At 60.0% G+C, this 25,429-nt stretch overlaps 1 protein-coding gene across 8 annotated transcripts in view; it reads right to left on the bottom strand.

Moving 5' to 3' along the window:
- SPEG (striated muscle enriched protein kinase) overlaps positions 1 to 25,429 on the bottom strand; it is a 48,867-nt gene that overhangs the window by 8,091 nt on the left and 15,347 nt on the right. For 6 of the 8 annotated variants that reach the window (XM_036082955.2, XM_078071345.1, XM_036082956.2 and 3 more), the window contains 24 exons: positions 21,543 to 21,718; positions 21,213 to 21,301; positions 20,191 to 20,366; positions 17,421 to 17,681; positions 16,206 to 16,364; positions 15,916 to 16,105; positions 15,614 to 15,837; positions 13,081 to 13,200; positions 12,740 to 12,844; positions 11,931 to 12,137; positions 11,418 to 11,541; positions 11,126 to 11,301; positions 8,643 to 8,755; positions 8,031 to 8,199; positions 7,686 to 7,782; positions 7,367 to 7,567; positions 6,015 to 6,072; positions 5,440 to 5,517; positions 5,155 to 5,333; positions 4,595 to 4,621; positions 3,751 to 3,903; positions 3,547 to 3,589; positions 2,448 to 2,516; positions 190 to 2,179 (listed from right to left, as the gene is read on the bottom strand). In XM_036082955.2, coding sequence (XP_035938848.2) covers positions 190 to 2,179; positions 2,448 to 2,516; positions 3,547 to 3,589; positions 3,751 to 3,903; positions 4,595 to 4,621; positions 5,155 to 5,333; positions 5,440 to 5,517; positions 6,015 to 6,072; positions 7,367 to 7,567; positions 7,686 to 7,782; positions 8,031 to 8,199; positions 8,643 to 8,755; positions 11,126 to 11,301; positions 11,418 to 11,541; positions 11,931 to 12,137; positions 12,740 to 12,844; positions 13,081 to 13,200; positions 15,614 to 15,837; positions 15,916 to 16,105; positions 16,206 to 16,364; positions 17,421 to 17,681; positions 20,191 to 20,366; positions 21,213 to 21,301; positions 21,543 to 21,718 — 5,184 coding nt within the window. Of the gene's footprint in view, positions 1 to 189; positions 2,180 to 2,447; positions 2,517 to 3,546; positions 3,590 to 3,750; positions 3,904 to 4,594; positions 4,622 to 5,154; positions 5,334 to 5,439; positions 5,518 to 6,014; positions 6,073 to 7,366; positions 7,568 to 7,685; positions 7,783 to 8,030; positions 8,200 to 8,642; positions 8,756 to 11,125; positions 11,302 to 11,417; positions 11,542 to 11,930; positions 12,138 to 12,739; positions 12,845 to 13,080; positions 13,201 to 15,613; positions 15,838 to 15,915; positions 16,106 to 16,205; positions 16,365 to 17,420; positions 17,682 to 17,999; positions 18,838 to 20,190; positions 20,367 to 21,212; positions 21,302 to 21,542; positions 21,719 to 25,429 lie in introns of those variants that run through there. The other 2 variants (XR_013447378.1, XM_078071347.1) reach the window with 2 other exon arrangements.

The raw sequence follows: 25,429 nt of genomic DNA, 5'->3' as shown, positions 1-25,429 counted from the left end.
AGCCTCCCCGCGCCCAAGCCCCGCCAAGTCCATCCTCAGGGCCTCCAGCTCCTTCTCCCAGAGCCCCTCTCCAGCGCGCCCACGCTCCTCGGCGCTCTGCACCGGTCATCCCGGCTCCGCACCCTCACCCCGGCCACTCGTGTTCACACATTCACCTGCCACGCCCCTCGGACCGCCCCGCTCCCTCACCTGAGGAGCCGGACGTGGCGCTGGCCTCGGAGCCCAGGGACTCTGCGGAGGGAGTGCTGGCGCCGGCCTGGGCCGCCAGCTGGTTGTGCGGGAGGCCGAGGCGCCGCAGACTCTCGCCCTCCGACGTGGCCCTGCGCAGCCGTCCGAACAGCGGCGTGCTGCGGCCCGACGCGCCCCCCGACTCCTCGCTGCTGCCGCTGCGCTGCAGCCGGCTGGACAGCCGCTCCAGAGTGGAGCTCAGCCGCCGGCGCACCGCCAGCACCGGGGAGCCCCGCGCCGAGCTGCCGCCCTCCGAGCTCTCCCCGTCCCCCGCGCGGGCCTCCCAGGCCGGGTGGCGCTGCGCCGGCGGGGTCCGCCGCAGACGCTGGGACAGCGACAGCGACAGGCGGCGGACGAGGCCCGGCTCCCCGACCGCCCTGAGGTCCTGCACGGAGCGGGAGCGCTCGGGCCGTCGGACCAGCTCCAGGGGCGTCCCCGCTGGGCTGGGCCGGTACATGCCGTCCTCCTCCTGGGCCCCGCGGAAGGGGCCGCGCTCCTCCGAGCGCGAGCGGCTCAGCAGTCGCAGCCCCCGCGACAGGGGCGACTCACGGCTGCGCTTGAACTTGGCCTCGAACACGGCCTCTGACTCCAGGTTCTCGATGCTGCTGCTGAGACTGCTACCTGGCCGGCGGGGCACTGTGGGGACCCGAGCTTTCTCGGCTAGCACGGGGTGCGCCCCAGCTGTAGGCGCGCGCTTCTCTGAGGCTCCTGGAGGTGGGGAGGCCACCCGGGCGAACACCGCCGGGTGGGGTCTGGGCTCCGAGGGAGGTGCCCCGGGGCCGTGCAGGGGGCCTTGCGTGTGGCCTGACAGCTGGAGCGACTGCATGATATGGGCATAGGGTGTGGTGGGGGGCGCTGGGGTTTGAGGAGCCAGGGCAGGCTGTGTAGGCTTGGGGGCTGGGACTGGCTCTAGCGTGGACTTTGGGGCCTTGTCTTGGGCAGGCTGGGGTGCCAAGGGCTGTGGGGCATCACTGGGTGTGGCAGCAGGAGGTTCCAAAGACTTGGGGGCACTGGATTTGGGGACACTGGGTTTGGAGGCACTGGGCCTCGCAGGGCTGGGTGGCTGGGCCTCGCTGAGGGCAGACAAGGAGGGAGACTCCTGTAGCCTGCGGGCCCCAAGCCTGGCCACAGGGATCTCGAGGGGTGCCCCAGCACGGCGGTGCCGGCCCCGGGGCTCCGCCTCACCCTGCGAGAAGCTGCTACTCTTCTGCAGGCCCCGTGTCTCGGGTGGGGGCTGGTGGCGAGGTGCTGCCTCGCTGGACGCAGCCCGGGCCAGCCGGGGATCCCGGGCACGGCCCCCCAAGCTCTCTAACAGGGGGCCCCTGAGGCCACTGACCTTACCATCCTCAGGGCCTCCCCGCAACAGCCGTTGGCGCAGGGCCTGCAGCCTCTGGGCATACTCGCCCTCCCCCAGGCCTCCCCGGGTCAGGCGGGTGGCCCCCGGGCTGGGGCTTCGGCGCTGCGGCAGCTCCACGGAGGCTGCCTTGTGCAGGCCCCGGCCCGGCTCCCTCGGCCCGGCCCGGGGCAGGGCGCTCTCAGCAGAGCTGCCCCTCCGGAGCTCTCTCCGCTGGGGGCTGGACCCAGCTTGGGGCTCCCGGCCTGGGGAGGGGAGGGCCTGAGGGCTGGGGGCCTCCTGGTCCTGAGAGGGGGCCCTTCCCTGCTCCTGCCAGTCCATGGGGGTGGCAGCCCCAGCCTCTGGGGTCCCCAGGGCCTCATCTTCAGTGGGAATGTCGGTGAGGGACACCCGGGAGCCCGAGAACTCGGGCTGCAGTGGTCGGGGCACTGAGGGCAGCTCCTCTAGCTCTTCCTCTTCAGAGTCGGAGGAGGATGAGAGCCCCCCGCTGGGGGGTGGTCTTCTGGGTACGGCTACCCACACCCGCTCTGGGGGTGCCCGCAGCAGCTCAGGGATGGGGCGCAGCACCAGGTGGCACTTGTAGCTGATCTGGGAGCGCTGGGGACAGGGTACTGGGGTCAGACCTGACAGGGACCCCTGGCGCCAGACTGAGCCACGCAAGCCCACCTCAGGCCCCGTGGAGAAGACCCAGGGTAGGCAGAGGGTCAGGGAACGGGAGTGAAGCTGGGGGCTGAGAGAATAGAAAGTGGATGAAGATAGATGAGCAGAAAGCAAGGGTACACGATAGAAACACGGCAGGGTTAGACAGAAAAGCTGCAGAGTGAGAAGGTGGGAGGCACGGAGGGAGGGCCCCGGGCGGACTCACCTGCCACCTCCGCCGGGAAAGGAACAGCTTGAGGTGATCCGTGCTCACCTCTGCGCCCTTTGCCTGTGTCTGCAAACCCAGGAAAGAGGGCCTGAGGAAAAGTCCTCGGTCAACCTAGACCCTCAAAGTTTGGCAGTGGAGAGACAAAGTCCACAGGAGGGGACAGTGGACTGAGCAGCATGGAGTCTGGGCTCCTGGGGGTCCCCTCCCCTTCAGATCTGTCACAACTCCCACAGCCAAGGTGCCTGTGTATGGACAAAATCCTTGAGCCTATGCGGAGAGGCAGAACATCAGTGGCTCTCGGGGTGGGCTTTGGGGATTACACCAGGGCTCAAGGCCCCGTCTGGGTACATTGGCTGCCCTCGGGAGCATGTGCTTAGGCCCCTGGCCTGGGCTCTGCTCCCCAGCTCACCATCTGTCCCCATGGCGAGCCAGCGTCCCGACATCTGGAGCTTTGGTGGGCCAGACCGACACGGATGCTTCCCTCAGCCACCCACCCAGGCTGTCCTTTTCAGAGCTCATTTATGATCCGAGAGCCCAGGCTCATACTCCAAAAGACAGATGACCTCAACCTTCAGTTGACCCAGCACAACACTCAATGGATGGTTTATTCAGTCACTCTTTCTGGGTCATCTGCTGGACCTCACTCCTCTGCCTGGCATTGTCCCCTGCACTGCTGGAGTTTGAAGATGAATGAGTGAGAGTTCTGGCCTCACAGAGCTCAAAACCAAGAGGCCAAGCCAGCCAGGCCACCCACCAACCACAGTGCAAGACAGAGGTGGATGCACAGGAGTGAGGAGGACCGGGGCTGGTCTCGAGAGGCAGGTAAAAGCCTGATGAGGATCCCCCCCAGGATGGGGGGCGCCCAGACCTGTGCCTTGGAGTCCATGATACCCCAGCTTGAGCCTCAGTTTCCTTATTAGCAAAATAGGAGTAATAATGTCTTCCTTCACGGAGCTCTTGTGAGGCTAACTGACCGCGTGTATATAAACTGCCTATCGTGACTACTGCACACAGTAGGCACTCAATAAATGGAGCTGTTAACAATGTTCCCTCTCCTCCCACCTCTTGTACCACTACCTTGCAAGACTAGACTCACTTTGAACCAAGGATGTTCTAGGGTCTCCTGTGCAGTCGGCCTCCTGTAAAGGAATGAGGATTCAGTGTGCCAGCCTATAAATGGGAACACAGGGCCAGCAAGGAGTTGGGAGACTGAATGTCTAAGGGCAGAGGCTGGGGCAGGGGTGGGGGCTGGCATGAGGGGACTCTGCCCTCAGGGGGCTCCTCAGGGCCCGGTACTCACAGCCGGTCCTGCACCAGCACTTTGATAAGGAAGCCCCGGGCCTCCCTGCTCAGGCTCAGAAATGTGGTCTCCTCGAAGGCCACGTTGTAGTTTCGAATGTTCATCAATGTTGTCCGATCGTTTTCCCCAACAAACGGGGAGATTCCCGTCAGACTGCAGAGGAAGAGGGGGCTGGCATGAGAGGTGGGCAGGACCCCAGGGCTGAGGCAGAGGCTACTGAGGGATGCCAGGGGCTGGGGACAGGTGGAGGCCCCCGGGGCTATGGGGAAGGCAGAGGTTGAGTGAGTCTGAGCAGAGGGTAGTCTTTCAGACTCTTACCTGTCCTGCCCGCCCCCACTCCCCAATAGGTGAGGAGGCAGTACTGTCTTGAGAACTGGACACCCAGCTCCCTGCCCTGGGCCCATGCTTTAGAGGACCTGTTTTTTCCCTCTAGTCATGGCCTGTTCCTGAGGTGAGGAGTCTGTGCCTAGGGGATATGCCACCCTGAGCCTGAGCCTCCCCCTTCTAGTGCCTGTTCTGACCACTCAGGGCCTCCTAGTGCCCTGCCTAGATGGCACTAAGCCAGTGCTGGCCTCTCTCTGTCCAGCCTCCCAAGCAGGCTGCCAGCATGCCTGCCCCTTACGGACGAGCATGGTGGTAGAGAGAGCTTAGACTCGCAGGCTAGGGCATTCCCCCCATTCATGCATGAGGCCCCTTGCAGTGCAGGAAGGAGCAGGGGTGTGGAAGAGAAGGGGTGGGCTGCAATCCCCAAACTGCTCTCCCGTCCCAGGCTCTGCAAATGTTAGGGGTCGGCCTGCTAGGAGATCATTGGAAACTGGGGTCCTGAGTGCAGAGGGGTCCTTACCAGAGGAAGGCAACAACGCCCACAGGCCTGTGAGGAAAGGAGAGTAATAGATGGGTAAGTGGACAGCCCACCACGCACCAGAAGGGAACAGTTTTCTACTACCATTAATCTAGTGAGGAGTGGCCTCATGGGGACAGATGGGCACAAGGCTGCCTCCTCCGGGAGGACTCTCAACCAAGAGGTCCTGAGGTCCCTGGAGGAGTCAAGGGTCATGGCAGGGCCAGCCCAGGAAGCCCACAGGAGTCTGGGAACCAAGGGGCCGTGCGTGCCTCACTGCGGGGAGGCAAGGTGGCTACAGAGGAGAAGGCCCCACACCTAGGGGAGATCAGGAGCCAAGGCTGGACAGGGCTAAGGCCTTGAGTGACTGGGTCAATTCTGATGAGGGGCAGGTAGTAACATGGGCAACAGATCCCCGTGAGCTATGCCACGGACCTACTGCCAGAGAAGGAAGCTGGACTTGGTGAAGGTCCTCTCTGCCAGTGAGCAAGTCCCCACCCAGCATGGCACTGAGAGAAGCTGGCCCGGTCCACCCTGGCAGCCCGGTGTGCCAGCATTATTACCAGATGTCGGTGACTCCAGACACAGGGGTCTGATTGACGATCTCGGGGGCCACGAACTCAGGTGTGCCGTATTGGCAGTACTGGGGTTCTCCCGGAGTCAGCTCCTGGGCATTCCCAAAGTCACAGATCCTCACCTGCTCTTCACCCTCTGCACCATCCCATACCAACAGGTTCTCAGGCTGCAGAATGCAAGGGAACGCAGGGGAGCTGAGTGAAGGGGGGAGGATGGCCCCCTGCCTGCCTCCCACAGGGGCCGCCTGCTCCCCATCCCCACCTGCACCTCACCTTGACATCCAAGTGCAGCACATGGTTCTGGTGCAGGTAGCATATTCCCTCTAGCACTTGCTGCATGTAGGCCCGGATCTGTGGAAACGGGAGGCCCAAGGTCCGTGGGGAAAGGGTAGGGTATTATGTTTGATCACTGCCAGAGCAGTGGCAAGAGGTCAGGCCATGCCTGAGAAGTGGCCTTCATATGGCTGGTGGAGACAGGTGAAACACAGATTTGAGGTTTCTGAGATCTAGGGCCTCCAAGTACAGCTGCACAGGTTGCACACAGCACAATTATAGGAGGGAACCATTTACATTATAATAAATCGAACTGTGCAGTGCACAATTTATACAGCCCTACATGGCAGGACAGCAGTGAGACTGAATAGAGTCTAGGTGGGGCTCCTTCTGAGAGAAATGTCTGGGGAATGTCTATGTGAGGAGACCGGGAAACAACAGAAGTAGGGGCCACCACTTCCCCTGGCCTACTCCTGGCACAGATGGCAGGCCCAGGACCCACCCCCCTCAGTTCTCAGAGCTCAGGTGGGTAAACACCAGTGCCCAACCCGACCCCTACCACCCACTGCCCTCACCTCAGACTCACACACGGTGGGTTTCCTGGCCATTCGCTCCAGCAGCTCCTCTGTGCATCTGTGTCCCGGATCAAGGAGAAGAGTGACCAGTGCCAACTTCTGGGCCCTCCCTGGGCAGTGCCCTCCACCCCTAGAGCTCAAGTCAGATCCCAGCTCTGCAGAGTTCTCCTTCCCCTTCAAACACATCTAATACCAGTTCCCAGTTGTGTCTCCACCCGTCCCCCCACAGCCCTGCCATCATCTGGGTGCATAGATAGGACCCCCCTGCTTGACCTCTCATTTGCTGCAGGATCTGAGGCAAATCACTCAACCTCTCTGAGCCTAGGTTCCCTCAGGCGTAAAATGGGGATGACATCTCCTCTCAACCACCCTGTTAGGTATTTGAAAAGATCAAGTTAGAGCAGAATTTTGTTGACCATGGATGGACCTTCCTGCCTCTATTTGAGAACGACCCAGAAGCCCATGACAGGTAACAGCAGGGCATTTTGCTGAGGTCTGGGTTCTCCCAGTGCAGACTGGGAGGCGGGTATGAAGGATATGGTCACCCTGCTAACGGGAGGGACAAGCTGACCACCCAGCATCCTTAGCACAGTGTGCCTCTGTTTAACCAGAGCCATCATAAAAGGATAAAATCCATTCTTTGTGAAAACAGCCTCCCAAATACAATAGTGCTGAGGCTCATCTGAAAAGGGGTCACTTCGAATGTTCGGATACACTGTACTGCATTTCGTGCACACACCTTTTGTTAGCGGTGTGACCTTGGATGAGCTACTTAACCTCTCTCTACCTCAGTTTTATCATTTGTAAAATGGGGATAATAAAAGGGGCACCTGGGTGGCTCAGTCGGTTGAGCACCCGACTCCTGGTTTCGGCTCAGGTCATGATCTCAGGGTTGTGGGATCAAGTCCCACATCAGGCTCTGTGCTCAGCACAGAGTCTGCTTGGGAGTGTCTCCCTCTCCGTCTGTCCCTCCCCCGTCTCTCTAAAATAAATTTAAAAATCTGAAAAAAATGGGCATAAAAAGATTCCATGAGATAGGCATACACAAGGATTAAGTAGGTTAATAGTTGTCGAACTCATAGAGGCTGCCAGGCACACACCGAATGCTATGTAAGTTTAAGCTAAGAAAAGGTGATGGAGGGAGGGGTGCTAAAAACTGTTGGTTTTTGCAGAAGTCTCCAGACTCTACTCTGTAAAGTCCCCACAAGATGCCTTCAGAACTCCCAACTGTCCATGGGAACATTTCACAAAAGTCGTTCGGCGCCGCCTATCAATGGGACCACTTTGTAAAGTGTAAAACATGTTGCTGATTGGCCACATGTGCCCTACCCACCCAGCCTATCCCAGGATACAGCTCGGTGACAATGACCAGTCCCCGACGCCTCTCAAAGGCCTCATGGAAGTAGAGGACACAGTCATGCTGGAGCCGGGCCAGCAGCCGGGCCTCTCGCCATGCTGATGCCTTTGGCTTGGTCTGGCTGGGGATGAACTTGGCCGCAAACTCCAGGCCGGAGCTTCGCTCCACCACGCGCCGCAGGTAGGAGAAGGCACCCCTGGGTGATGACACAGGGAGGTGAGGGGCTCGTGGTAGCCCCGGCACTCCCCGGCCTCCGAGCCTCAGACCCAGGCCCCCTTTGGCCCCCAGGCACCGCACCCCTCCTAGCCCCACACCTGCCAATCTCTTGATGGATGTCGTAGAAGTCGCTGAGTCTCCTTCCTCGCTGTTCCTCGGCTTCCCCAGCCCCCTCTACCTCCATGGCTGTCTGAGCTGGAGAGACATGCCTGGTGTTAGGTGGGGAGGGCAACAGAGGAATGAGGGCACAGACAGGGCCAGGCAGGGCAGATGGAGGAGACAAAACAAGGGCAAGAATGGTGGGGGCCCGAGGTGGGGTGCCAGGGCTGGAAGATAGGGGTGGTGTAGGAGCCAAGGGCCTGGTGAGTGGCTCCTGGCCCAGGGCTCACGTCACCTTCCCCAGGAATAAGTGCTTTGCCCCCTCCCCTTGCACGCGAGCGCACCTGAACGCACAGCCAGCTCGGCTTTGCAGGAGACTTCCCCAGCCGGGTTCCGAGCGGTGCAGGTATAGACACCCCCATCCTGGGGCCCCGTGCTGAGCACCACCAGGGAGCACTCGTTCTCTTCATACACGAAGCTCACGTGGCTACTCTCGGGCAGCAGCACCTCATCCTGCGGAGGTGGCCGTCACCTCCAGCCCACGCCTGGCTTTACCGCTACCTGGGACCCACCTTTATCTCCATGCCGGAGACCCAGTTTCATCCCTAACTCAGGCCAGGAACCCTTCTACCCCAGGGCCCAATATTATCTCTGTCCCAAGGGCCTTGTTCCCTTCAGCACCCCAAATCAGCTCCACTTTTATCCCCCACTAATAGCCCTGCATCCCCCCATTAGTCCCCTGGTCCTGAAACAGCCACCAGCATCACACAGAACCCTGGGTCCCACTCTCTGCTCCTAGCCACACCTCTGAAAACACCTTTATTCTTCTCTGTCCAGGCCCCCCTCCTCCTAAGGTGGCCAAGCCTCCTCCTGTGCAGAAATCCCTCCTCCCTGACCTCCAGGCTCCCAGCCAGCCCCACGCTGGAACCCCCGCCAGGCCTTTGTCACCCCCTGACCTTGTACCACATGATGTCTGGCAGTGGTTTCCCCTCAACCACCACAGCGAAGCGAGCGGTTTCCCCAGCCCCCACCTCCACGTCCTCCATGATGGACTCAAACCGAGGGGCCTCTGAAACACAGGGGTGAGGGTGGGGCAGAGAGGGTGACCACACTGGGGTCACGAGGTCCTGCCTTCTCAAGTCCCTCTCCAAGCCCTCCCTCAGCAACTGACTCAGGCAGAACACCAGACCCCCCCCCACTCCCTGACACCTCCCAGAGCCCCAGCACCCCACCCCTTGAGGCTCTCAAACTCGGCCCCTGGGAACACCAGAGTTCCTAGCCTGGACCAAGTTCTCTCCCCGTATATCCGCACGTGATGTTCTCCAAATCTCAGAAAACCTAAGCCACGGGGTGCAGCCTTGCTTTGTTGGACCATCAGTGTTCATTTGCCAGCTTTGAAACCAGGAGATCTTCACACACAAAAGAAATCTAGATTTCCTGCCTCTCTGGAAAAATCAGGATTGGCCACCCTGAGAGCCTCTTCCCTCACTCATTAATGGGCTGGCGCCGAGTGGCTCGATGCTGCCCTCTGTGGGTGACCGCCCTTCCGCACAGCCCGACCTCGGGCTTTACCGTCCTGCGCCCTGCAGGCAGCTCAGGCTGTGACCCTGAATTAAATTCACCGATGGCATTGCCTCTATCTTGATGTTTTCTCTCTGCATCTTATTTAAATGTTTAAGGGGGCTTTTACCAGCCGGGAGATGGCAAGACGAACAAACAGACACTGATTCTCAGCTTAGCTCTCCCACACGTGACTGTGATTTCATTCTCTAAGCATATCATTCGGTCATGTTATTTCCTGGCAAAGTGGCTTCTAATTCTCAGGATGGAATTAAATACGTATTCCAGCGTGCTTTGTGGAGGAACCTGTGACTGCCCAGTGCCCACCCTCCTGGGCATGTTTGAGGATCTCAGCTTTAAGAGGAGTGGGAGAGAGCAGGCCCGGAGGGATGAGCAGGGATGCTGGGCAGGGACCGCCACCCATCACTGGCATCCAACCTGATTTTACACAGATAAAACGGAGAGAAGAAGACACTACCGTGGGGCAGATATGGGAGAAAGAGGCCATTCCATTCGCCCTGCCTGGGGGCTGGGGGGAGGGGTTGTTGGGCACAGTGAGTGGAGCATGTAGATCCAAGCCCCAGGCCTGTTCTAGTCCTGGCCGGCTGGGACACCGTCTCTCTCTTGGTCACTGACCCAGCCAGGCTGGGCTACAGGGCTCTCAGGGGCCGGGGCCTCCCTGAACCCTAGGGCTCTTCCTATATCTGGGAAGAGAAAGGAGTCCTGCAGATGGTATGCTCAAGGAGCAAAGTGGCAGGCTCAAGGAGCAAAGTGGCAGGCTCAAGGAGGTGCCAAGGGGTGTGGGTGGGGGGGAAGGTGGGTCAAGGAGGAGACGGGGACCCGGATGATCAGTGCCGCCCCCCTCCCCCCATCTCCATCAGGGCCAGCAGGGCTGCCCCACCTCTCCCTCACACACCCTACTGCCACTTCTCTTCTGCTTTAAAGATCCCTTCCCACCCCCCCCACCCCCCGCCCAGGGATCTAGTTTCCAGTCTAGAGGTGGTGGGGGGCTGCTCCGTGAAGGTGACAGAACTAGGTTTCAAGTGAACTTGAACAATTTTTTAAAAACACCAGCAAATGTACATTTATCCACCATATGATTGCCTGCGCTCACTAAAATGTCACTTTCTTTGCATTTGGTTGGAATTGTATCTACTCAGCAGGTAACACTGTTTAGCTCGTGCTGATGTGAAGTTCTGAGTGGCAGTTATATATGTCTAGAGTTAATTAACAAACCGGAAAACAAGACAATTACTACTTAATGCATGCCACTGGTTGAGAGACTACATCTTTAAAGGAAAAATTATACAAAGTGTCCTCACCGCAAAGGTTGGGAGGCTCTATCAAAAGGGCTTGTGCAAAAGGGCGTGCAAGGTCCCCAGAGCTGGGGGTCTGCTGATCAGCTGTGCTCATTGACGGTGGTCTCCCCATGCTTGTTATATTTGAGGTCCTACATCCTGTTGTGTTTAACACAGGATGCAAAGAGCACCCTCTGGCTCTGGAGTTGGGCATGCATCTAGGCTTGAATCCCAGCTCCTGTACTTATGAGGTTGTGGGACCCTGGGCCTGTGACTTAGCGTACTCTCTGCGCCTCAGTTTCCCCATCTGTAAAATGAGGATAATAACCAACCACATCTCGCTGGGTTACTGTAAATATTTCATGAGGTGATACATGGAAGGGCCTTCGCGCTGAGCCTGGCACGTACCAGGTGTGCTCAGTAAGTATCTTATGAGTACTATCTCTGTTACTTCCACTAGCACTGGTATTCTTACAGCTGTTCGATGGACAGGCCAGACAGGGGTGTGTGGCCCTGGGGGCGTGAGGAGAGGGCCGCGGGCCACAGAGGGCGGAGAGGGAAGAAGGCCCGCGGGCACCCACCTGCCAGCTCCAGGGTGACCGAGCAGGTCTGTGTGCCATGGCGGTTGCGGGCCGTGCAGGTGAGGGGCCCCACATCTCGGCGGCTCACCCGGCAGATCCGAAGACAGTACTGGTCATCATCGGGCTGGCTCAGCTCATACACCCCTGCCCGCGCCTCCAGGAGGGCCCCTCGACAGCTAGGAGACACACGACAGGGAGGTCACCCAGGATCCAGCCACAGGGGGGTCAGACCAGGACGGCCAGAGCTGGATGGCCACAGCTGGGGAGTGAGGCATGCCAGGCGGGGCCCCACCTCCTCCAGATGACCTGGGCCTCCACATGGTTGAAGGTGACTGTGACGCTGGTGGGCTGTCCCTCCACCACATACACGATGTCCGGCTTGTCCAACACAGTGGGAGCCTCCTCCAGGGGTGGGCCTGGCCGGAGGAGAGCACAGGCTGATGTTGGGCTCGATACCAGGTCCTTAGCACCCTCTACGCCTTTAACCCTCCCAACCACCACCGAAGCTCCATTTTTGCAGATGAGGAAGCTGAGGTTCAGAGAGGTTCAGCAATTTGTCTAGGGTATGCAGCCAGGAAGGCTGGGACTGCGCCCCCTGGCTTGTCTGATCCCAGAGCCTCAGCCTCGCCCACCGTGCATGCTGCCGTCAGGAGGAAGAAGCGCTCAGACTGGCTGAGGTGGCCCCCAGCCATGCTGTTCCCACCAGAGCTAGCAGGTCCAGACCAGCCCTTGAGCCTCCACCAGGAAGACCCAGTTCCCTGGCCCTGCAGCCTCCACCCCACCCCAGAGGAGTACCCAGACTCACCACGCTCCAGGAGCTGTGCAGGCTCTGAGGGGGGCGAGGGCTTGCTGCTGCTCTTGATGGTGGTGCTGAGGACCCGGAAGGTGTGCTGGACCCCCTTACGCAGCCCAGTGGCTGCCCATCCAGGCTCCCGCAAGCCCGTGGCCAGCGCTGTCCACTGGTCCGAGCCCAGAACCTGGTGCTGCACAGTGTAGGTCAGGGCGTCTGGGTCTGGTGGGGAAGCAGCTGCTGGAGGTGGGCATTGCTGGGACATCCCCCCTTGCCCCCCATTCAGCTGGCTCAGGACCTAGAAACTCCTCATTAGTCTGCTCTGAGGACCGGCCTCAATTTCTCCTGTTGCTTCTGCCTGCCCCCATCTGCTCTTTCCAAACACTGGCCCAGCCAGCCACGCTCAGAGCCAGCAAGATGCCAGGCATGGGGTCCAGCTACAGACACGGAGGGAGGGAGCTTAACTCATATCCCAAGTCCTTGCTACCCCCTGAGGTGGGGAAACCGAGGCACAGAGCAGGGAGAAGTCATGCACAGGGAAGGGGAGGGCATTCCCAGGATCATGATCCAAGCACCAGTCCCTCTGAGAAAGGGAATGTGGTGGCCCCTTTGTGGCCTTTCCTGACGCGCAGCCACGGCTTTATCCACCTTGGAAAGGAGACCAGCCAAGTGGCTCCTGGCCATGTTCCCAGCACTCCACCCACTCTTACCATCCACCGGTACGCTTCTCTGGGCCTTGCCCCGCAGCCTGGCTCCCTTGGTGCCCCTGCCTGAGCCTGCCCACGTTCCATCCCCACCCCACAGCCCTGTGGGGCCTGACCCACCAATGGCCATGTCCAGACTCCTGGGAGGGTTCCATGTGAGCGTGATCATCCTGCCAGTCACAGCAACCACCTGTGGGGCGCCATCTGGGGGGCCTGGAACCACATCTGAAAGCCACAGGTTGGAGGTCTGCCGTGTCCCTCAGGGCCCAATGGCTCCACAGGATCACCAAGCCTCAGGACGGTGGGCTGGGGGCACAGCCACAGGCCCGGGGGCAAGGCCAGATGGCTCCCAGGGTCCAAGGAGAAGGGAGCTAATGTGGAGGCCCCTCCCTCACCCAGGCCCCCGTGGAGGGCCAGAGGCTAGGCTGTGGATGCAGCAGACCGGAGGGCACCTGCCTCACCTGTGACATAGAGGTGGGCATAGCACGCAGCTTTGCCCAGCTTGTTGGCGATGACACTCTTGTAGACGCCGGCATGCTGAGGTCCCACAGCAGGGAACACCAGGCGATGGACATCCCTGTCTGGGGGGGTGGGGGGGAGACAACGACACTGGGCCTGAGCCAGGAGGATACTTTGAGGGGTGGGCCCATGCCACCAGGGGCCTGGCCCTTTACCCCTACTGGCTGCAAGGAGCAGACAAGGGGGCAAGAGCAGGGCAGACGGCAACAAGCATGTCCACCCCACAGCAAAGCCGAAATCCAGGCTGCCAAGCCTGCACCTGCAGCCCGGCCCCTCTTGCCCGTCCCTCCGGCGACTTCTCATCTTCCCCCCACACTGATTCCCCCTCTGAGCTCCTATCCCGTTGACCGCCCCTCATCTTCGCACCTCTGGGGGTCACACCTCGGCATCAAAGTGCTGACCAGGTTTTGTTCCGCAGGCCCCTCCCCCAGCTCCCCCTCCGTCCGCACGGCCATTGCTGGTCCCACCGGCAGCACGGCACCCATGACCGCCCTCCACCGGCGCCGTCCATGCTCCACCAATGGCCCCGCGTGTTACCTCTTGACCTGGAAACCTTAAAGGCACCTCTTGCATGTGGGCTAGCATCCAGAACCCTCAGCCCAAGGGCCCATCCAGCCACGTCTCCTGCCCTTCTTCCTGCTATTCCTCCAACCCTGACAAGCCTTCAGGTCCCTGCACAAGCCACAGGAGTTCCATCTCCAGGTTTTTGCTCACAAAATTCCTCCCTTCCGGAACCTTCCTCTCTTACCCAAGACCTCTTCCTTCAAGACACAGTTCAAGCGAGTGCCAGCCTGGGAAGCCTCCTCTGCACCCCCATCCCTGACTGCCTCCCCAGGACCTCCAGTGCCAGGCCCGCACTGTGTGGGGGGTGGCCCTTCCTCTCTACTTGCACGTGCCATGGCTGCTTAAAGACAGAGCCGACATGTCCTGTCAGGCCTGGACCCCGATGCCTTACACGTAGTCACTGCCAAGGATGTTATATTATAAATGATAATAAGAGTCGTCTGTTCTGTGCCCAGTCGACGCCAGCTACTTGACATGCGTTTTTTTTCCATACTCCTTTCAACAACCCTGCAAAATTATCCTCATTTTACCAATGAGATCAGAGACATTAATGGACTTGTCCAAGGTGACACAGCTAATCAGTGATGGAGCCATGCCTTGAACTTGCTTCCCTCTGATTCTGAACCTCCTTCTTGATGCTCTGATCCCTGAATGATGATGATAAGGAGGCCATCTCAGGGGGGTCGTGAAGGGGAAGAGGCCAGCCTGTCCTCCTGCACGTCACGGCCAACCCCAAACACCCCTCCCGTCTCCGAGTGGTTATCTCCACACGGAACAGTCACCCATTCATTTATCTCCGCTGACACTATTTATAAAGGAAGAGAGAACAAAGGCTGCCACCGACCCCAGATACAGAGAGGAACAGGGACGTCTGCTCAGCTCCTGCGACAGACACCCGCCCAGGGCCTCAAGCAGAATGAGAGTCAGGGGAAGGGTCAGCGCCACAGAGGTGGCTCTGGAGAATGGGGTGGGAGCGTGGGGCACGGGGGTCGGAGGGCAGCCTGCTTAGGAGGTAGGCACCAGAGTCAGAGGGTCTGTTCCTGCCTTCGGGCAAGTCCCTGTCCCTCTGTCAAGGCTCCATTTAAGTCCCTGTCCCTCTGCTGTCTCCGTTGCCCCGTCTGCAAACAGGGATACCGGTACCCGCCCTACAGGCCCTTGATGAGGAGGCTGAGCTCAGGGCCCGGCACTCACAAAGTGCTTAAGAAAGGTGAGTTCTGTCACGTTGCAGCTGTAAGAGGAACATCACGAGACTCAGATCCCTTCGAGGACGGAAATGAGACGCTCCCGAGAGAAACAGTCCTGGCGGAAAGCACAGGGTCCCGAATCCGTTCCTCTGTATTGCTCCCCTGGCTCCTTTACTTTTGCTGTTGTTATTGACCCTGGCCAAGCAGCCTTTTGGGGCCAGACACTGCCCACGCCGGCCTTTTCACTGAAATTTCTCCAGGAAGGCATGAGCAGCCCTGCTTTATGAACAGGCAACAACAGCAGCAGTAATAATAAGATGATCATTTATGGACCACTTGCTATTTGCCAGGCCCCACTCAAAGTGCTTCGTACATATTAACTAATTTAATTCTTATCATGAGCCTATTGCAGAGGGGGAAACTGAGGCCCCGAGGGGTTCCGTAACCTTGCCCACCGTCCTGCCGCTGGTCAGCAGCAGGTTGTCCTGCCTGTCTAGTACGTGCTAAGGGGGCCACCCAGGCCCGGAGTGGCGACTCCGTGGGTGGGGCTGCACAGCTCCAGGAAGGAGGCCCTGACCTCACAGCCCCTCTGCGCCCCCTCCCGCAGGGGCCCCATCCCTGAGCAGGCTAGAAAAGGAAGGCTCAAGGGCAGGGAGAGGGTGAAGGCACTGCAAGCGAAGAGGGTGCTGGAGGGGACACTCCCCAGGGTCCCTCCCCGGACACATACACTGTGTCATGCGCCGGTCGTCGCTGCTCTGGATGCGGTGGCCATTGTGGAACCAGCTGATGGTGGGGTAGGGCAGGCCGGTCACCTGGCACTCCAGCATGGCCTCCTTGGCCAGGCCCACGTCCAGGTCCTGCAGTGGCCTCAGGAAGTCGGGCATGGACAGCCGCTCCAGCTCACCCTGCTCCGGCTCTTCCGGGATAGACGGCATCTTCTCTAGCTTCGAGCTGCAAGAGCGACATGGCTGCCCAGAGGCCCAGAGCAGCGCCCCCCCCCCGCCGGCCGCCCCAGGAGCCCTGCCGTACCTGGGGCCGGTGGCGGCCGTCCGGGGCTCCTCCACATAGAGCTGGGCCGAGCACTGGGCCTGGCCGTGGGTGTTGGTCGCGCTGACCGCATACAGCCCCTCATCCTCACTGCCCACGTGGGCGATGTGCAGAGAGTGCAGACCCCCTTCCTGCCGGAGCCGCAAGTTCTCGCTCTCCTCCACCAGGCGGCCTGGGGGAGGAAGCGGCAGAAATGCAGAGCACGCTCAGTGAGCGGCCCTGCCCTCTGGGCCTTAGGGGTCCCCCAACATCTGCAGGGCGGAAGGCCATACCAAAATGAGTCCAGGTGACCGAAGGGGGCGGGGTGCCGCTGATCTTGCAGTCGAAGTGGGCTGCACGGCCCTCCAGCACCTCCACGTCCTCCAGCAGCCAAGTGAACAGGGGCGCCAGTGAGGGCCGCACGGTCAGCCGGGCGCTGCAGGTCAGCTCATCTAGTGGGGAGGGGTCAGCACTGCGGCAGGGAAGGCCACGGAGTCCCAGGCACCCCATCCCGAAGGGCCCACCCGCACACCGGGCAGGAAAGGGGGACTGGGCCCAGGGCAGTAGATCAAGCAGAATCCAGCGAGGTCCCCAGACACTGGAGCGAGGCAGTGGGCAAGACCCTAAGATCTGGCCTTCTCAGGAGGGTGGAGGTTGGCAAGAGTGGGTGGCAGGGAGGCCACGGCGGCCGGGACCACAACGGGAGCCCCTCCTCATCGCCCCTTGCCCACTCAGGATGCTCAGCTCAGCTCTAGGAGAGGGGCCTGCAGGCCAAACCTGGTTCCTCTTCCACACCTTTCCCCTGCCCCTGGGGAAACTTTCCTCTGTGCCTGGGTGGTGCCCACCCTCCCTCCCACCCGTCCCAAACCCAGAGCAATGCTCTTTGGCCCTAAGACACTACCCCACAAAACATCTTCTGGGGGAAATAAGAACCCCTTCTGGCGACCCGATCCTCTCCTGCTTACAAAGACTTCCAGTGTCACCTTAGGCGCCCATCACCACGAGCTGGTGAGGCATTATCTCTGCCCTTCAAAGGAGGACGGGGACCAGGTCAGAGATGTCATTCATAATAATAATGACTGACATTTATTAGGTGTCACCCTTTGCCAGGCTTGTGCTGTACTTTGCTCATTATATACATTAGCTCATTAATCCTACCGGTCCCCCTACAAGGTAGCTTGCCTCATGATCCCTTTTTCCAGATGGATAGTCTAAAGCTCAGAGAGATGAAGTGACTTGTCCAAAGCCACGTGGCTGTCCGTGGCAGGGCGGGAATTGGAACCCAAGTCCGGGTGGGTTGGCTAGACCGCGGCGGACTGGCTCCCTACGGGAACACCAGCTCACATGGACACAGAAGGCACGTTGTGCCAGGTGCCACTCCACATGCAGATTTTATCCAGGCAGGTGGGCTGCCTGATCTTATTTTTGCACCCGGCTCTACACTTCCAGCCCCCTCCCTCCGGCTCCTGGGCCCCCACGGCAGCCCCAGGGCCTGAGCGGGCAGTTACCTTTGGCCGTGCTGAGCTTGCAGGTGTAGACACCGCTGTCGTCCTCATGCACAGACGTGAGCAGCAGCTTGCATTTCCGGCCATCGAAATGCATCTTGCATTTGAGCAGTGCAGGCTGCAGCAGGCGGCCTCGACAGAGCCAGTCTACCTCCACGTCGGCAGGACCCGCCACCAGGCACTCAAACAGCGCCATCTCCCCGGCCCCCACGTCCACGTCCTGCAGGGGGGCCAGCACGGCCAACGACCGGCTTTCAGGATGTGCTGGGGGGAAAGCGGCCACAGGGGGGCACGCGTGGAATAGAGACACAACGAGGCGAGGGAGACACACACACGCACACACAAAGAGACAGACAGATACAGAGAGAGAGATGCATTTTGTTCCTTTGGAGACAGGGAAAGCCCGCCCGCCTGGCCGGGACAGCAAGGAGCTCCAGGGCCTGGCTTCAGGAGGGCCACCCAAGCTGGGCCAGGGAGGGTGAACTCAGGGGAAGTGGGAGGGAATCGAGGGCAGGGGATCTGAGAGGGCCACGGAGGGGCAGAGACGGCGGCGGAAAAAAAAAAAAAACACAGCACACCAGCTGGGTACAAACTGGACTTTATTTGAGCTAAGAAACAGCTTTGTTCAAATATCTCCACACCCACGACAGCAGGCCCTTACTCTTTGGCCAAGCCTGGATAACACCCTCATTCCCAGACAGAGCATCCCGGGCCCTGACAGTGAATAGGGGAGCCCCAGATGAGCCCTAAACCTGCCCAGAGCTGGACTCGGTCAGGCCTCCTCATCAGCGTAGGGCCTGAGGGCCTCTGGCTTTTGGTCTCTTGTGAAATAGAAAGTGTTGTGCCATTTGAAACCCGTTTCTGGAATGGTGAGTGCCCCGTCCCGTTTCGTGAGCCCCTTGTCAGCAGCCTCCTGCCTCCCTAGGCCCCTCCAGCCTGTGGGTGCCATGCCCTGTCCTCTCCCGCTCTGCCTCACCCCACACCCGCTCAGAGGCGTCCTTCCCTGACTGTCACAGACACACAGACAGACAAACAGATAGACAGGGCCTGTAGCAGCGGTGACACATGCGCTCGCTGGGTGCTCCCCTGCAGGGAGAGACCGGGGGTGGGGGCAGGTGTCTTGATACCCTCATGGCTGCCCCTTCCTGGCACTCGGTCCATGTGGGGGCTCCCAGCCTGCCCAGCCGTATGTCCGCTTGGGGGGGAAGGGTCCATAGGGGCCCATGGGCTATCCCAGGATGCTGCATGAGGTGGGGAGGGGATGGAATGGGAGGCTGGGAGAGGGGTCCGGGCCGGCGGGCCGGCAGGGTCTGTGGGCAGGAGGCAGTGAAACACAGCGAGGTCCGAGAGGTGCCTGAGACAGGGGCGCAGCTCGGAGGGTAGCGGGGGGGAGCGCAGGCGGCCCCCTGAGCTCACTCGCCTGTGTACAGACAAAAACCTCAGTCAGCAAGCGGCAGGTTAGTGCAGCACACACGCACGCACACGCACACACACGCACACACGCCACGCAGACCTGGCTAGGGCCGTCTGCATGGACAGCTGCCTCTGAAACTGCCAGGGCGCCCTGCCACTCAGCTCCCCCAAGATCAGGTGCAGATGGAGGCACCAGCAGCCAGCCAGAGGCCGGGCGGGTGTCTGGGGTTCCCGGACAGGCGGAGGCCGTGGGCAACCCGGGAAAGGGCATTCACGGGCATTGGGGGCACCCAAAGCCTAGGGGATGTCAGGAGGAATCCCAAAGAGAGAGAAGCACCGAGACGTGGGTTAACACAGAGAAGCAGGGCAGAGCCAGACCCCGGAAGGGAAGGAACAGGCCAGGTAATGGGGGCCGGATTCGGGTGCAGGGAGAGCTGAAGGACTCAGAGACCAAGGAGGTGGCAGCCCCAAGAACGGGAGGCACAGGGCAGGTAACTGAGGCAGGCAGGGCCCGGTGGAGGTGACCATGACTATGAGGGTCTGAGCTCCAGCAGGGGCTGGGGGTATCCTGCGAAGCTTTCCGAGCTGGCCTCTACCAGGAAGGGAGGGATGATGGCTGAGTGCAGGAGCTAAGGAGGGGTTCCCAGCCCTGAGCTGCTCACAGGAAAGGGCGAAGTAGAAAGCAAGGTTAATGGCCAGCCCTAGGGAGGAAGACCACTAGCCCCCCAAGAGCAGCCTGGCTAAGGCCTGCCTGCTATCCCCGTTGCCTGAAAGGTCCCCTGATCTTCTGCCCCAACTCCGCGGGGGCCCAGCCCTCTCCACATTCCACGGTCCTGCTCACCCTGGCACCCCTGGGGTCCCTGCAATGCTTCAAGCCCAAGTCACCCCAAGGGCCCCTCCGAACGGGTCCAGCTATCAGACTCTCCCCACTGCCACTTCCAACCACAACAGCTTCTACACAGCAATGGGATGGGTAGGAGGGCAAAGGGGCAAGAGGAGAGAGGCGGGGTGGGTGTGAGGGAGGAGCCTGGTAAGGGCAAGGTGACAAAAGCTTGGAAGAGTGTGGGGAGAGGACAGCTGGTGGCAGGAAGCAGGGTCTCTCTCTAGCTAGCATCAGGGACAGGTGTGATTGAGCATGGGGAAGGCCGTACTGTGTAGCAGGCTGAGCACTGAACAATTCGCCGTGTGACCTTGAACAAGTCACTTCCCCTCTCTAGGCCTCAGTTTACTCAACTACAATATAAGCAACCAACTACGGGATCTCTAAGGCCGAAAGTTGGCATCCGAGCAGGGATGAGGCCGGGGCTAGGGCTGTGGGGCTGGGGTGGGGGGTGGTTCACGGAGAGTGTGAGGCACTCACCTCTGACCTCCAGGCGGGCCTCACACTGCCGGGCGCCATACTCGTTAACCGCTTTGCAAGTGTAGAAGCCAGCATCGGCCCGCTCGGCGGCCAAGATCCGCAGCCGGCACAGCCCGCCCTCTGCCTCCTCAGCAAAGCGCCGCTGGTCTGGGCGCACAGGCTGCCGGTTTCTCAGCCTGTCAGAGGGACGAGAACTCAGTCTGGGGGCCCAGGTCCTGACCTGTCCTTGCAGGCTCCTCACATCATCCACCCACTTCCCAGATCTGTCCCCTGGGTTATAGGGCCAAGTGTTCACCCTGACTCTGCCATCCCACCCCTCCCCCAGCAACTTCCCGAACACCTCTGCCTACTTGGATCTTACCCTTCTTGGAACCTAACTACAACTATTCAGCTCTCAATAGTTCTGAAACGTCTTTGTGTCTTATTTCTATTATTTATAATGAACAGATAGCTTTGCCACTTCCCAAAATGAGTAAGAAATAACTTACAATGTTAAAAAAAAATCACATAGGGGACTAGACAATTAATTACAAATGAAAACTAGGACCCAAACTAATAAAAACCCAAGCAAACAGTAATCAGGGTTTCAGGCACCCGGGATAAAGCACTGTAGCCAAGGCCCCCCTGTAACCCCTGGCTTTGGCCGCTCAGAAACAAATTGTTATGCCCGGGCCTAGCACAGGGCTGGGCGCAGAGCAGGCCTCAAAAATCACCCTGCTGTCACCTGACGGGGGTGGGCGAGGGCAGCCTTCTCTAAGAGATGACTCCTGCCCATTCATCACCAGCTGAACAGACAGGAGACCTTCTGTTACCCAAACCACTCCCCCCAGAAGGAGAAGCCCCGAATGAGCCTGAACAAAGGAGCAGGGGCATGTTCAGGAAGCGGCACCACTGGACCTGGGATAAGACCCCTGGGCAGATCCCAGGGAAGTCCACAAAGGGTCCACTCCCCTCTCCCCAGAGCCAGGCCTCACAGGGCCAAGCCTGGAGCAGGGCAAGCTGACAGGGGTGCTGCTACTCACCAGGAAACCACTGGCTTGGGCTCCCCCTGCACACGGATGCTCATGGTGACATCTTGGCCTTCTCTTACTGACTGGTCCATAAGTGAGACCTGAAGGGGACCCCAAAATGTCAGGGGAGACAATCAGGGCCCAGCTGTGGCTCCTGGGGGCCAGAGGATTCTGGGACAGAGGCCTCTTCCACACCGGGCTGCCTGAGGCTGGCTCCAGATAAGAAGGGTTAATGGGGCCAAGCTCTAGGTCTTGCGCGAACCTGGTGTGGCCCCAAGAACAAGGGCACACATGAAGGAATGGGGGTGCCCGGGGGCTGCATGCTGGCCTCAGGGGTCTGACCTTGAAAGTGGGGGGTGCCTTGGAGCCCGTGTCGGAGGAGCGGCGGTTCTGGCTGGGACTGAGCTTCATGGTGGGGGTGCGGGGCCAGGTCTCTCCAGGCTCCGGAAACTCCTCTGGGGGGCTCAGGTATTCCTCGTCAGAGGTGATGGGGCTGCTGAAAGGTGATGTGGACCCGCCTGGAAAAGGGACAGAGGACAGACAGTGGCACCAAGAGAGACGCCAGAGGAGGAAGGGGGGGGGACAGAGAGAATGAGAGAGCTGGATAGATCAGCTCCAGATCAAGGACCCTGATAAGGTCTGGAATGATCCACACAGCCCAGGAAGCAGGCCAGCCCTGCCCTGACTTTACTTCATGGGGCTCCTACTTGCTTGCTGTGTGACCTTGCTCAGATGTCTCCTGTCCCCGAGCCCCTGAATCCTGCTCTGCCCCAGACCCTCCTGGCACTGATACTGTTGAACTTCCCAAGTAGGGGAGCCACAGCAAATAGCCTGGGACAAGGGATTCAGGCCGCAGAGGGGCCTGAATGTGACACCTGAAATTCCACTGGAGCAGGGAACCCACATTCCTGGTGTGGACCTGCAAGCTCCTAATGCGGATGGTCCCCAGAGTGGTACAGCCCAGACACCCGTTTCTTGGGTGAGCTGGGCCTGGTGCAGAGGAACACACACCTCAGACAAGCCCCATCTGGGCAGTGCCAGGGCCAGTGAGGCGGCACTGTCCAGCCTGCCCTTCCCCCCTCCCTTCTCAGCTTCCTGCCCCAGATACCCCAGAGGCACCTGTGGGCCCCAGCCCTAGAACATGGACCCCCAAATTCTCGGGGGAGGGAAAAGCGGTTTGAGTCATCCACAGAGAAGGGCGACTCAGACTGGGGACGGGGAGGGGGGCACCAATGTTCGCTTTCGGGGAGGGGTGTCCCCAGGGCCCTGACGCCCTCCCCTGCAACTGGCCAGGGGCCCAGCCTCACTGAGCTGGCTCCTATCCGACTACCAAATACAGACATGAATCCGCCACAGCCCCCTGGCCCCTCCTCCTGGTTCCCCCACCCCAAGCCCCTGTGGCCCGGCCCCCCACAGGGCTGCACCCCAACTCACCCGAGACTCTGCACACAGACCCCAGACTGCGCCTGTCCTGAGGGCTCTGCCCTGGCACCAGGCCCTCCTGCTGCCTGCCCACTGCCCACCCCACCCAGCTCCTCAGGGAGCAGAAGCCCAGCCTGCCCAGCCCCACTCACTGCGCTGACCCTGCTGAAGCTCTCCACCGAGGGCCTGGGGGAGGGGAAGCAGCCTGAGGAGGGGAAGGAGGAGGTGGGGGCTGGCCAGGCAGGGACAGGCTGGATGGCAGGCAGGCAGCTGGCTGGGAAGGTGGTGCCTGCTGAGACCACAAGCAGCCAGGGCCCTGGAGCGGAGGGGGAGGAGCGGGGAGGGGCAGAGCAAGCGCGCGGCCTCGCTGTATTTAGCCACCCTGCTCATTCCCAAGCAGCAGGATCTGCCTTTTCTCTCTTTACAGTTTCTGGACCCTGACAAGAGCAAAGCCCCCTCACTGGCGCCTCAACTCAAAGTGCCGGGGCCTCAGTCCCTGGGGCAAGACGGGGGTGGCCGTACACCGCAGCACCCAAGATGCCTGCCCTGAGCCGTTCACTCCCACATACCCACCGCATGAGGCACTGATGGCAGATGGCCCTTAGGATGCCCCCTGTTCTGACCAAACCACCAAGATCCCCACGTGGGAATGTGCTGACAAGCCTCAAATACTGGAGCCAGGCCATACTCTCTTTTCTCTGGTGCTGAGAATCAGAGAACTGTCAGGACCTTCAGCCTCCTTCCCAGAAATACCCCCCTCAACCTGAGGGGGCCCCAAATCCCACCTCTGCCTCCCCCCTATTGCCATGGCAGGTTTGGCCCAGCACCACCCAGGGGCACTGGGCCTGCACCCACCTCTCCTCCTACCGGGACACCTGTTGGCATGGCGCCTCACCCTGTCAGCCTCACCAGGGCCAAGGGTCATGAGGCAGGGGCTGCTTCTAGTAACGCCCCACAACTAGCAGCCATCTGCACCTGGGCTGGGGAGGGGGCTTGGAGATCAGCAGCAGAACAGGGGAGCTGTTGAAGAGAGGTCACATGGCCTTCTCTCCCCCCTTTTTTAAAAAAAATCTATTCATCTATTATTTGAGAGACACAGCGCGCATGTGCACGCGTGACAGGGAGGGGCAGATGGGAGAGAGAGAGAATCCCAAGCAGATTCCCCACCAAGCACAGAGCCCGACGTGGGGCTCGACACTGTGACCCCAAGAGCATGACTCGAGCTGAAATCAAGAGCTGAATGCCCGACTGAACTACCCAGGCGTCCCCCCTCTCTCTCCTCTTATCACCCCCCCGCAACCCAAGGCCACATTCCCAAGCTATGACCTGTGTTTCCCAGCACTGCCAGTGGAGGAGGAGGGGGGACTGGCTGAGGAGGGGGGGCCACCATTCAGGTTGGCTGTCTTAAGGGGGAGGTGGGGAGGCAAGCCCAAATGGCGTTTGGTGAACATCTGTCCGGGGCTTGGCCACCAGCTGATGCTGAGACCACAGGCATGGCCCCTGGAGGCAGGACCCCCTCCCTGCCATGGAGCCTGGTGACCTCCAGGGTCACCTCGAGGTTGGATGGCGCTGCAGGCACTCACACCCCCAGGGAGGGAGAGCAGAGATTAAAGCAGATTGGCAAGGTTTGCAGGGAGCCTCAGAGACCCCTGGTGGTCGTTGGGGGAACTGCACGCTGGGGGCAATCACCAGAATCAGGGTCCTCAGGCCGGCTCAGAGATGGAGGATCTGTCTCCAGCTCCCAAAACCGCTGGGGTTCCATACCAGGCTCTGGTGCTACCCCACTTTTTACTAGCCCCGCCACCAAAACCATCTTTGTAGCCAGTCCCTGTATCTCAGCCCTGCTCCACCCACAAGCCGGGCTCTCACTGTGGGAAACATCCTTACACCAGCCAGGAAGTGGGGAGGAGCAGGTGCCCCCCAAACCTAACATGTACATATGCCCACCATGTGAATGCTGCCCCTATACACCCCACCACCCCCAGAACATGCTGACTCTGTGCACGTGTGTGGCCTTTCAACACTGCTTCCAGGTCGGCCTCACTTGATGAAAATACAGGTGTGAGGGAGCCCTCAAGGTGTGTGTGTGTTGGGGGGGGCGCTCTCCCTCCCCAGACCAGCACATTCAGCTCAATACCGGTCCCAACATCCCTTGAGACATTTAAGGGTAAACAGAGTCGCAGCCACCTACATGAAAGGCCTTCTACACCAGGGCTTCCCCACATCAGGACCACCTGGGAGCCTATTTAAACCATAAATTCCTGGGCTTTACTTACTCTGACCTGAAGAATTAGATTTCCTAAAACGGAGGTCAGGAAACTACATTTTTAGAAGGCACTCCAGGTGGGGCACCTGGGTGGCTCAGTCGGTTAAACATCTGCCTTTGGCTCAGGTCATGATCCCGGGGTCCTGGGATCGAGCCCCGCATCAGGCTCCCTGCTCAGTGGGAAGCCTGCTTCTCCCTCTCCCTCTGCACCTTTGCTCCTGCTCTCTCTCTCTCTCAAATAAATCTTTAAAAAAAAAAAAAAAGCACTCCAGATGATTCTTATGTGCATGAAAGTTTAGGGAGCCCTATGATCCTCATGGGAAGAGGACGACCCTAAGAGGTGAGTTCCATCTTATCTGGCCACTAAACTAACTTCAGGGCAGGGTTCTCAACCTCAGAGGTCTGGCTCCACAGCCCACATGCTTCCCACGGCACCACCTGGCCTCCCATCTTGAGCAAGGTCCCTGACTTGACAGCAGGGATTTTCAAAGTTCACGGTGCATCGGGATGGAGCTTAAACCCCAGACTGCTGTGCCCCACC

This window comes from Halichoerus grypus, chromosome 4 (genome assembly GCF_964656455.1).
Source record: "Halichoerus grypus chromosome 4, mHalGry1.hap1.1, whole genome shotgun sequence".
NCBI lineage: Eukaryota > Metazoa > Chordata > Mammalia > Carnivora > Phocidae > Halichoerus > Halichoerus grypus.
The sequence above is the reverse complement of the archived record's forward strand: the minus strand, read 5'-3'. Positions and strand labels throughout refer to the sequence as shown.